This window comes from Tripterygium wilfordii, chromosome 23 (assembly GCF_013401445.1).
Source record: "Tripterygium wilfordii isolate XIE 37 chromosome 23, ASM1340144v1, whole genome shotgun sequence".
NCBI lineage: Eukaryota > Viridiplantae > Streptophyta > Magnoliopsida > Celastrales > Celastraceae > Tripterygium > Tripterygium wilfordii.
In genome coordinates, this window is record NC_052254.1 from 12,223,180 (window position 1) to 12,234,319 (window position 11,140).

At 37.5% G+C, this 11,140-nt stretch overlaps 1 protein-coding gene across 4 annotated transcripts; it reads left to right on the top strand.

Moving 5' to 3' along the window:
* The first annotated feature begins 235 nt into the window (after window positions 1–235).
* Window positions 236–10,974, top strand: LOC119993599 (protein RRC1-like). Of its 4 annotated transcripts, none has more exons than XM_038840790.1 (18): window positions 236–405; window positions 686–797; window positions 1,008–1,143; window positions 1,303–1,348; window positions 3,659–3,719; window positions 3,795–3,947; window positions 4,257–4,376; window positions 4,466–4,631; window positions 5,113–5,225; window positions 5,448–5,519; window positions 6,428–6,649; window positions 6,935–6,993; window positions 7,133–7,217; window positions 7,355–7,492; window positions 7,975–8,199; window positions 8,291–9,093; window positions 9,201–9,367; window positions 10,319–10,974. In XM_038840790.1, the coding sequence occupies exons 2-18, from the start codon at window positions 723–725 to the stop codon at window positions 10,630–10,632; spliced, it is 2,955 nt and encodes a 984-aa protein (XP_038696718.1). In that variant the 5' UTR covers window positions 236–405; window positions 686–722; the 3' UTR covers window positions 10,633–10,974. The 4 variants fall into 4 exon arrangements, with proteins under 4 accessions (XP_038696718.1, XP_038696719.1, XP_038696720.1 ...); XM_038840791.1 differs by having other exon boundaries at window positions 3,798–3,947; XM_038840792.1 differs by lacking the exons at window positions 236–405; window positions 686–797; window positions 1,303–1,348 and having other exon boundaries at window positions 1,005–1,143.
* Window positions 10,975–11,140: the final 166 nt, after the last annotated feature.

Consider the following 11,140-nt stretch of genomic DNA (forward strand, 5'->3'; position numbering starts at 1 on the left):
ACGCGATGAGATTTGGTCTAACTTATCATATCATCATGTGAGAAATTTTTGTTGGTGTGGAAGTTTGATGACCTGAGTTTAGACTTTAAACCCATATATAATGTCATATACTCATATGTCCCAAAGAACAAACTTGTATAGTATTTTTGTATATTTTTCCTTCAACAAAATGAAAGCCCATATTTACAAGCCCAAATCCATGAAGTCCACTATTTCGGGTCCTCGGCCCTTTGGAGTTCTAGTCTCTCCGCTCTACCTCTTTCGGCCACAGATGCATATTAGTGCTGTTTTTGCTGCTTCAATAAAATCCATGCGTGCTGTCTACACATCGCAATTCGAGTTATTAGAACGCCCAAAACCCTAGAAACCGTCACGGATTTGATCGTCAAGAATCGCTTTAACCCGGTTTGTTTTCTGTTTCCATCTCTTAAAAGTTTGCAGTTTGGTTTTATGTATTGAAATCAGGTGTGCTTTTGTATGTTTGACCTGAATTAGGTCTCAGGTATTGGTTCATTCCTCTACTAATCCTGCTTTTGATTGTTGCGGGTAGTTGAATCCGCAGCGTTGCCCTATTAGCTTGAGCTTGGTGTTCACTTCTTTATTTTCCTGTTAAACCCTAGAAGTTGATTCGGTAGATAGAGGCTTTATCCTGGACGTTAATTCTTTAGATGCTAACATTGTGCAGCGCTGGTTTTGTGGTTTGGGAGCTTGAGGGCTTTGGAATGAGTTCCTTCTCCATCACGCGTAAGAAAACCCCTTTCCAGAAGCACAGGGAGGAAGAAGAGGCGAAGAAGAAGGTAAATTTCATAACTCATATATGCTACACCTCTAGGGCTGAACAGGCTTCGATTGGGGTATTAATGCTGATGCCAAATGGTTGGCTGTTGGATATGAATGTCAGCCTTCAAATGCAGCCATTGGGGTCGTACTGCTTTGTTATCTGATCGCAATGGTTATTATACTAGATTAGACCATTCTTTATGTTTTGTTTTGCTGTTATGAATCAGAGATCAGAGGATGAAACAGCTAGATTGTATGCTGAATTCCTAGAGTCATTTCAAGGCGATAGCACACCTGGTTCAAAGACTTTTGTTCGCGGGGGGACTATCAATCCCAACGATAAATTTAAGTCTGATTCTGAAGGTCAGATTTCATGCATCTTTTTAAGAATTATGATGGTTTCACTTCACAGTTTCTATTCTTCATTTCTTTCAAACTGTGGATAAATATAATATTTTTGTTATTAATTCATGAACACATTAATAAAAGTATGGGCCTTTTTTATTCATTCCCGGATGGCAGGTGAAAAGTCCAAAGATGGGTTATCTGTTCCAAAGAAGGGAAGTAGGTAAATAAATGCTTTTGATTAACCATGTTGCGATGCTCTTTTGACGAGGCAAATGAAATTTCTATGGTAATGATATCCTCAGATGTAACACCCTTTTTATTTTTAAATTTAGGCCTGTTAATTTTGAAAAACTAAAGATAAGTTTAATGTTTCAATTGGATCTTTAATGTCTATGTTGAGTCTAAGAAAGAGATTGAGTTAGATAATTTTTTGTTGAAAAATCCAGGCTTCTTTTGATTGGAAAGTAACATTATGCTAGTTAGATACTTGGAAATTTTGAATTTTCCACTCTTCCTCATGGGATTTGGCGATTTGCAATTTGATATTTTTTCTGTTGATACATCATTTGAATTTTTGGCCCTCATTAATTGCAAGCAATGAGTTTCTGAAGCTTGATTGTTTGTGCTATTTTATTTGAACGTTCTTGGTGCCAAGCGTTGTTCTTCTTTTAGTTGAATATAGATATCATATAAGGGCAAGAAAGCCAAATAAGTGCATGTCTAGAAGAAAATTCTCAGTTGATGGTTCAGGTTATCAATGAATATGGTGAGAGGTTGATGATATGTTTTTGCTGGAATTGTTCATTGTTTGGTGATTTTTCTAGTGAAAGCTGTCTGTGGTGGATGTTTGAGGCGATAGGAATAGTTCAAAACATTTAGTCAACGTGCATGATAAAAGAATTCCTTCAGATGTATTGCTCTCTAGTCTCTCTTTATATATGTAACTGGAATCCTGGATATCTCATTTTTCACCAGTCAATATATATTTCATTTGTGTGTGTGCATGTTTGTATTGTGCTGTTGAGTCTTCTTTTTTTTCTTCAGGTATGGCTATTTGCATATTCCAAATTTCAGATTTCTTTATCACAAAATTAACTTGTGTTTTAGTGTGGTTTTTGAATGACAGAGAGAACATATTAAAGAGCAGCAAGGGTTTCCTCCAATCAATCTTTTCTAAGAGATAATCAACAATAGTGTTTTCATTTATCCTCCTGGATCCATATCTCAAGAATAAAAAGTTTATCTTCCTATCCTTTAAGATATCAAAATGAGTTTGTAGCCCTCAAATGCTCTTTTCTGTATAAACTGAGAGATGAGTGAGGATAGGGTGGTATACCTTCTCTTTTTTACATGAGATTAATTGGGAAGGTGAGACTCCGTTGAAGGAACTTCTTTAAACAGATTACCTCAATGATTTTTGTTTTATTACATTTGTTAGAAAAGTTGTACTGTAATACATCTTACTTGATTTTTTATGTGAGTCATATGCTGAACAAAAAATTGATCAAATAATGTGGAAAAATGAAAGAAAATATCAAAAATTTAATGCAGTGGAAAATTTTAAAACATTCGAAGCATTGTAATTTTAAACCAGCCTCGTACGTTTCCTATGAATGTCTAGGATTTTTTTCCCTTCCATTGTCGAGTTTCGGAGTTTCTCTTTTTCTATAATTTGAGTAGTATTTAGAGAACGATTATTTCTGCTCTATTTATTTTGACTTTAAATCGCTTCCACCTCTTTCTCTTTTATTTTTGATTAATTCTTGAGTTTTGTCAAAAGAAATTCAAAAGTCTTTTGTGAAATTATACAAATGGACCAATGTTTTTAATAAGATCAGAGACAGCTAGGTTTTTAATGGGTTTGGAGAACAAGTTTCTGGATCATATCTGTTCACATTCAAAAAAAAGAAGAGATGTTTCATTGTCAGTAAACATTGTATTATTGGGAAGGTGTAAGAGGAAGCAAGAAGGCTAGCGGAATTGGATGGGAGTAGGTGGGGGATGTAGAAGCATGGAAGGAAATTTTGGGGCGCAAAGGGATGTAGAAATTTAGAAGGCACTTTTCATTTTTTGCCTTTGAATTTGCACTACACTTTTATGGTCATTTTGTAGTCATACCATTGGGAAGATTCGTTTGCGATGCAATATGGCTCATCATTTTTCATTTGTATACTGTCCTCTATCCACTCATAAAATCTTCCCTTGTCCTAAAATCTCTTTCCATAGTTGGATCCTATTTGAATCACTCCACCAGATATAAGAGTGCAGTGAGCTATTACACACTTTCAAACAGCAAAACTTTTCTGCTCTGCCACTTCGACAATTTATTCTGCTTCTATGAACATGGTTTTTGAAATTGATTGGGAGTATGCTAGGAATCAAAACGAAAGTTAATCCTGTAAAGAACTTATGCTTGAGTGTTGTTAGATTTGGCTGCAACATTGCAACAGTTGTCTGCTTGTGTGTTGGGGGTATGTGCGCATGTGGTTGTTAATAACATGGCAGTTCATGTTGAATTTTTCTTCTGCAGATATGTACCATCTTTTATACCTCCTCCCATGGCTACAAAGGGAAAGGAATCTGATAAGAAGGTCTGTATCATGATAATAGTTTTGCAGCTTCCCCCAAGGACTCCGTAAGACTGACCATTTTTCTGTATCTTTTAGAAGGAGGATGATAGGCCAAAGGAGAAGGAAAAAGGGAAGGCTCGGAACATAGATAATTTCATGGAGGAGCTGAAGCATGAACAAGAGATGAGGGAGAGGCGAAATCAGGAACGTGAGCACTGGGGTGATGGGCGTCACAGTGAAAGTTCTGCTGTAAGCGTGTGGCTGGATGTGTTTCCAAAGTTCTCTAATTAGTTGTTTAATTTGATATTCTCGGTAGTTAACTTGTTAGTCTATTTTATTCTTTCGCTTCCTAGTATGATACCGACTCTTAAGCAGGAAATTGTAAACAGTAGACTATCACAAATGTGCATTAGTTGGTAATTGGTATTATTGACTACTTGATGTGGATCCTATGATCTCCTATCTTTGTTGCGTTGTGCTTAGAATATATTTTGTATATATTCATTGTACTTGTTTCTAAACATGATATAGTGAGTTCTCACTATTTATTTTTGCCAGCCACCTAGTCGATTTGATGAACTGCCTGATGATTTTGATCCAAGTGGAAAGCTACCTGGGTCATTTGATGATGGTGATCCACAAACTACGAATCTTTATGTGGGCAATCTCTCACCTACGGTTAGTTTGATATTTGAAATTGGTCTGTCTTGTGCTTGTTGTTTTATGGAAATGGATGTGCTGATTTTTTTCTTGTGTTCTTGACCTAGGTTGACGAGAATTTCCTTCTGAGGACTTTTGGTCGATTTGGGCCTATTGCTAGTGTCAAGATTATGTGGCCAAGGACAGAAGAGGAGAAAAGAAGGCAAAGAAACTGTGGTTTTGTAGCTTTCATGAATAGGGCTGATGGACAGGCTGCAAAAGATGAAATGCAAGGTTCAGTTCTGGTGAACCTTTTCTTTAGAAAAATTCATGGATACATTTGGCTATTATGTCGTTAATTTGAAAAAGAGTGAAACACATAATTATTAGTGATATGGAAACTTCTGTAAATCCATCAACAATTGTTAAGAGTTCCTTAATACTATGGTGCTCTGGCACTTGTAATATCTCTGTTGAGGTCATTTGCTTATCCTCCTTGTAATCTTCTTTGCACCATCTGCATGCTTTAAGAAAATAATTTTCTATTAAAAAGAACTACTTTTGCATAAGAAAACTGATACCTATATCTATATTGTAGTTGTCATGTATTGGTAATTGCAATGGAGAATACTATATCCGATAACATTAATTTTGATCACTGGAGGAAAATTCCATTGTGATCGGTTTGTGTTTAGATGCTATCACAAACAAACCTTATCTCTGTTTATCTTTGGTATCTAGAAGAAGTTATTGAATAGTTGTAGTTCTATCGCAGGAGTTGTTGTTTATGAATATGAGTTGAAGATTGGATGGGGTAAATCTGTTGCTCTTCCATCCCAAGCGCTACCTGCTCCGCCACCAGGACATATGGCCATCAGGAGTAAAGAGGTTTGTTACATATGATATAGAGTTTTTGGAGTTCATTTTATTGTTTTCATATCTTTTCATTTCCCTTTTCATTGATTTTTTTTTTCCTTTAGATTTTTTGCTTGAGCCTGATTGACCTCTTGCAAGAAGGATTTGGCCAATATTGCTACATTCAACCTATTCAGAATGTTGCTTCTTTTTCCCTTTATTATAATTCTAAACCTTCAATTTTTTGATTGACAGGGTGCCACAGTAGTTTTGTCTGATCAATCGGGCCCGCCAGTCACTTCCATCCCAAATCAGAATTCTGAGCTGGTTGGTGAACTTTTTTTTTTTTAAATGAATATCTTTAATCACAATTTTATGTTTGAAATGTTTATTTTCCTTATTTCTGATCTTTTGTTTTCTTCTTCCACTCATAAGAATGTGCTCTCAAATGCTCAAGTGTAGGGTGCCAACACATCAGCCTTTCCTTCTTAAGATATTGCATTGCCAGTTTGCCACTTCTAATCTGATAATTTTTTCATAGAATCGAAACTGGTGTTTATTTGTGTTCTGAGCATTGCTGACAATAAATCTTGCTTGAAAGAGTGTTTATTTTTTGCCTCGCTTTCTGCTTTTGGACCTGGTAACCAAATTATACAGCAAAAAAATTCTTTAGTGATGCCTGTAGATTATCTGGTCAACCATGAACATAAAATTTGACTTTTTTGCAGCCATCTAAAGAATGGGTTGAAGCTGGTAAATTATAATACATATGTTTGGGTGGGCTGCTACACTTAGTTCCTGGCCTTGCCCTTGTTTAGAAATTGCTTTCTAAAAGTGTAAGCTTCCCACAAATTTTTTTCTTGAACAGCATAAACCTCTCCATGCACTACCAAATTGGTGATGGGACTTTATGGGGAGGGTCTTGCTGGTTTTTGTCTAATGTTGCGTGTTACATGACGTGGCTCAAGGCCTGAAGTTCTGTCCATTACCAGGTTTTCAAGAGTCATTTTAAGTGGGTCTTTGCCTGGCATTGGGCTTTAGTCTTGAGTGAACACTTGCCTGCCGATACCATCCTCTTTGCTACATTGTCCACATATATTATCTTTAGTGCGAACTTTCACACACACTCGTGTTGGAAAACTTTTCAACATCGTACTTGGACTTGATCATTTTCCCATGAAGATTTGAATTTTTTGTTTTTACTTGATTTATGACTTGAATTTTTTGGCAATTAGGTGCTAACACCAAATGTCCCTGACATAATCGTTGCTCCACCCGAGGATGAACATTTACGACATGTGATCGATACAATGTCTCTATATGTTTTGGATGGAGGATGTGCTTTTGAACAGGCTATTATGGAGAGGGGTCGTGGAAATCCTCTTTTCAGTTTCTTGTTTGAGCTGGGGTCAAAAGAACATACCTATTATGTTTGGAGGCTTTATTCGTTTGCTCAGGTATGTGCTGTCATTATTGTGGAGCAACGGTGCTTCACTTGCCTTGGAGTTCTTATAGAAATTTTGAGAAGTTTTGGTGGTGATTTTCACTGATAATGTGGCGACCATTGTAATTTGACGTCGTGACATTGATGGCAGATGGATTGCAATTAGTTTTTCTTCATTGTAAAACATTATTAATATAAAGTTAAAACAATTTGATCACGAGTCTGAGAAAAGAAGCATAATGGTTGTAATGTATCTATACTGCTGTTGATACTAAACAATGATGTTCACAAAATATAGGGTGATACTCTTCAAAGGTGGCGAACTGAACCTTTTATCATGATAACTGGCAGTGGAAGGTAATGTAAGACTCAGATTTCCTGTTTCGGTCACTATAGGTATCTAGTCATTTTGGATGCTTCTAATGAAATTTTTACAAGCAACTTGTGCCACAATGATGATGTGATATATTTCTTCTGTACGGTTTTCCCTTGCTAGATGGATGCCACCCCTGCTGCCAACAACAAAAAGCCTAGAGCATGAAAAGGTGTCTGGTTCTACATATGCTGCGGGAAGAAGCAGGGTATTGCTATTTCTATGACCGGGATCGATGATTTTGTTTTTTCTGGGCATATTGTGTAACATAACTTTAGAATTTCTCTCCTATTTGGGTAATAGTAGTTTTTGTATTGAGCAATGGTTTTTTTGTAATAATAACAGCGTGTGGAGCCGGAGAGAACGTTGACTGATCCCCAGAGAGATGAATTTGAGGATATGCTTCGTTCTCTAACATTGGAGAGACGTCAGATAAGGGAAACTATGGGTTTTGCATTGGACAATGCTGATGCGGCAGGGGAGGTAATGCTGGTAGCAAAGCTCTTAAATTTATTTTTATTGCCTCTACCATACCTCATGCTCCGCCTCCTATTTTCTCATTGCGAACCTGAAGTTGTTTTGTTCACCTAGACCTTCCTTGTCATATATTGTGGTATATCTAAAATTTTCAATTGTTTCCTGACATTTCTATTCTAAACTTCTGCCTGCACTTGGCAACTGTTAATGAAATGTCAAGATGCATAATGTTGAACCTAAAGGAATTTTCAGATTACATAGAATTTTCAAATATTTTTTTGGAGTGTTGATATGAAGTTAATAGGAGTGGATGATTGTATGATCCATGATAGAAATGAATGGAGAAAACGAATATGGATTCCTGTTGATGTTCTCAATAAATTCAAGTAGCCGACCCCAAACTTTTGGGATAAAGGCTTTGATGATGATGATGATGATGATGATGGTTAGTGCTGACCTCTTACATTTGTTTGTTTTGTGATTTTCAGATAGTTGAAGTGCTGAGCGAATCTCTGACACTTAAGGAAACCCCTATTCCAAGTAAGGTTGCGAGGCTCATGCTTGTGTCAGATATTCTTCATAATAGCAGTGCTCCTGTGAAGAATGCATCTGCATACCGCACAAAGTTTGAAGCAACTTTACCCGACATAATGGAGAGCTTTAACGATTTGTATATAAGTATAACTGGAAGGATCACTGCTGAGGCCCTTAAGGTATGCTATTTTCGAGTGAATTCCTGACTATTTGCTTTTGTTTCATTGTTTGCTCCTAGTTCTAATATTATTTATATCCATGGTTTTGCAGGAACGAGTACTGAAAGTTTTACAAGTATGGGCAGACTGGTTTTTGTTTTCGGATGCATATGTGAATGGATTACGGGCTACTTTCCTTCGATCTGGGAGCTCGGGAGTTGTCCCTTTTCATTCTATATGCGGTGATGCACCAGAAGTAGAAAAGAAGACTAGCTCTGAAGATCCCCGTGAGGGGGTTAAGATCAATCAAGATTCTGCATTGGCCATGGGCAAAGGAGCAGCTACTCAGGAGCTGATGAGTCTTCCCCTTGCTGAGCTGGAAAGACGTTGCAGACATAACGGATTATCTCTTGTTGGTGGTAGAGAAATGATGGTTGCACGATTGCTAAGTCTAGAAGAAGCAGAAAAACAGAGGGGATATGAACTAGATGATGACTTAAAGTTTTCTCAGAACCATTCGGGTTCTAGTAGGCATTCAAGTGGCAGAAGCCAATTCTCTGTTGAACAAGATTTGGCGGGATCGTCAGGTTGGAATCATTATGGTGAGGATGGGTTGCAGTCACAAGGCCAGGTCTCAGTTCCTCTGGCTACAACCATTCCGATTCCGCAGCCTGAACTAAAACCTTTCGCAAAGAAAGAGAAAAGTGATCCTCTTCTACCGGCCTCTAAATGGGCTCGAGATGATGATGAAAGTGACGATGAACAAAAGAGAAGTTCTAGGGAGTTAGGGTTGAGCTACTCCTCTTCTGGTAGTGAAAATGCTGGTGATGGTGCTGGTAAGGCTGACGATGTTGAGTTAGCAACTGATGCTAGCATTCCATTGCAACCTGACAGTGGAATAAATGAAGAGCAGAGGTTGTATGAAAGACCAACTCTCACTGCCTTTTTTTAACTTAAAATAATGTTGCTTTTTTGATTCTTTGTGCATATATACGTTTTTTGACTGTGCTTATGTTGCACAGGCAAAAGTTGAGACGTTTGGAAGTTGCCTTGATAGAATATCACGAATCGCTTGAGGAGCGAGGAGTCAAGAGTTTGGAGGAAATTGAGAGGAAAGTGGCTATCCATCGGAAACGGCTACAATCTGAGTATGGTTTACTGGATTCTAATGAAGATATTACAGGAAACAGTAAGTGTCCACCTAGGAAGGATACTTCTTTTTATTTTATTTTATTAAGAGTGTTGTGTCGAGAGCGAAAATAACATTGACATAATTGACGTCATTTAATATCCCAATGTTTTATTATCATTTGCTGTGATGCTTTTGTGGTTTCTTCCCATTTTCATTATTACTTTGAGAAATAAACTTCCCTATAATGATGGTACATTGAGTGATGAATGAAATATGAAAGCATACTTAATGGTGCAAAGATAGGACTTGTCTGGAGCCAAAGAAGCAGTTAGCAGGAACGATCATTCATCATAGCATATAACTTCTTGTAGTTGTAAAACCATTTGACTTAAGACTTGATGTTCGTAACGTGTCAGTTGATGTACATAGGTGGCAACTCCATGGTGCCTTATCATGTACATGGCTTGCACACCCGTGATGCCTTTTAATCAATGAAGAAATGCTTTTGAATTCAAATGGAATACTATGTGAAAAAGACTAGTAATATGACATGGTTGAATTGTTATCATGGGCTGAATATATTTCTTCTTTGGTTGCAGTATGTATGAGCTTTGTATTATGGATGTTACATTTCCTGTGAGATTTAACGTGCATCGGAGATATGTATAATGATGAGTATAACCTTGTACCGTCCAAACTAGGGGTATATATTTAGTCAGGGGTGGGGTGGGAGGAAGTAATTGTAGGTTTTTTAATATTAAGGCTCAGTGTTGCTTACTGGAGTATAGATTTCCTTTTTTTGGAATTGGATATGTACATGGTGAAAGAGACATTTTGCATATATATTGGTCATAACATCTTTTATCCACTTCCAGATGCTAGGCGCCTTAGAGTCCTTGTCAACTAATCGATACTATAACTTGTCTTGGTTTTTTATTGATTGCAATAGCACTCAATACACTTCTTGTTTGCCTCTAATGATATTCCCGATCAAACTTCAAACTGCAGAGAGAACATCATCGGAAAGGAAGGATTGGCTGGATGATGCACGTGACTCGAAAAAGCGAAATCGTAGCCAGAGTAGAAGTGAAAGCCCTTCATTAAAATCAACGAACAGGGACCGTGATAGGGAAAATGATCCTGACAGAGACCGGGAACGTGAAAGGAACTGGGAAAGAGAAAGACCTCATGATTCAGAAAGTGAAAGAGGGAGGAACAGGGACCGAGATCGACGTGAAAATAGTGGAAGTCGAGATCGAGATGATCATGACAGGGACAGAGGCAGGGAAAGGAATAGGGATAGGAGACGACGAATAAAATGAGTGTGGATGTCGAGGCACTAACCGAAGTACAACATTGTAGGAGTTGGAGCTAGCCTGATCGCTGGCAGAGCAGCTTACACTCGGCAGAGTTGGTCTTTTGGTTTTGATTTGAGAAGTGACATTAAAAGCATCGTGAATGCTTTAGAAGCTGGAGATGGTTCCTGAATCTTGAATCTTACTGTTCCTTGTGATTTTCATACTGGACTCTGTTTCCAGTCACAATCTGTGGAAAAGAAATCTATGTTAGTTAGCTTATGTTACCGTCAGATTTATTTTGATCTCAATGTTAAAAGTATCAGTACTTGTTAATGGTTATGCAAGAGCCCGTTGAGTTTATTTTTTTGAATTAAATCCGCAGTGAATGATGTGTTTCTCAACTAGAGCATAATGAAGATTAGCCTTTTAGGTCTAATAGGCTATTTATTACTTATAACCGTCAATGTCAAGCTTCACACTTTGCATGCATATAATCATATCAGGCAGTTTGATGGATGTTAAACATCATATC

Coding starts and splice junctions, on each gene's coding strand:
- LOC119993599 (XM_038840790.1), top strand. CDS start 723: ATGAGTTCCTTCTCCATCACGCGTAAGAAAACCCCTTTCCAGAAGCAC. Junction 1,349..3,658: donor GTTCCAAAGAAGGGAAGTAG/GTAAATAAATGC, acceptor TTTCTTCTGCAG/ATATGTACCATCTTTTATAC. Junction 3,948..4,256: donor GTCACAGTGAAAGTTCTGCT/GTAAGCGTGTGG, acceptor TATTTTTGCCAG/CCACCTAGTCGATTTGATGA.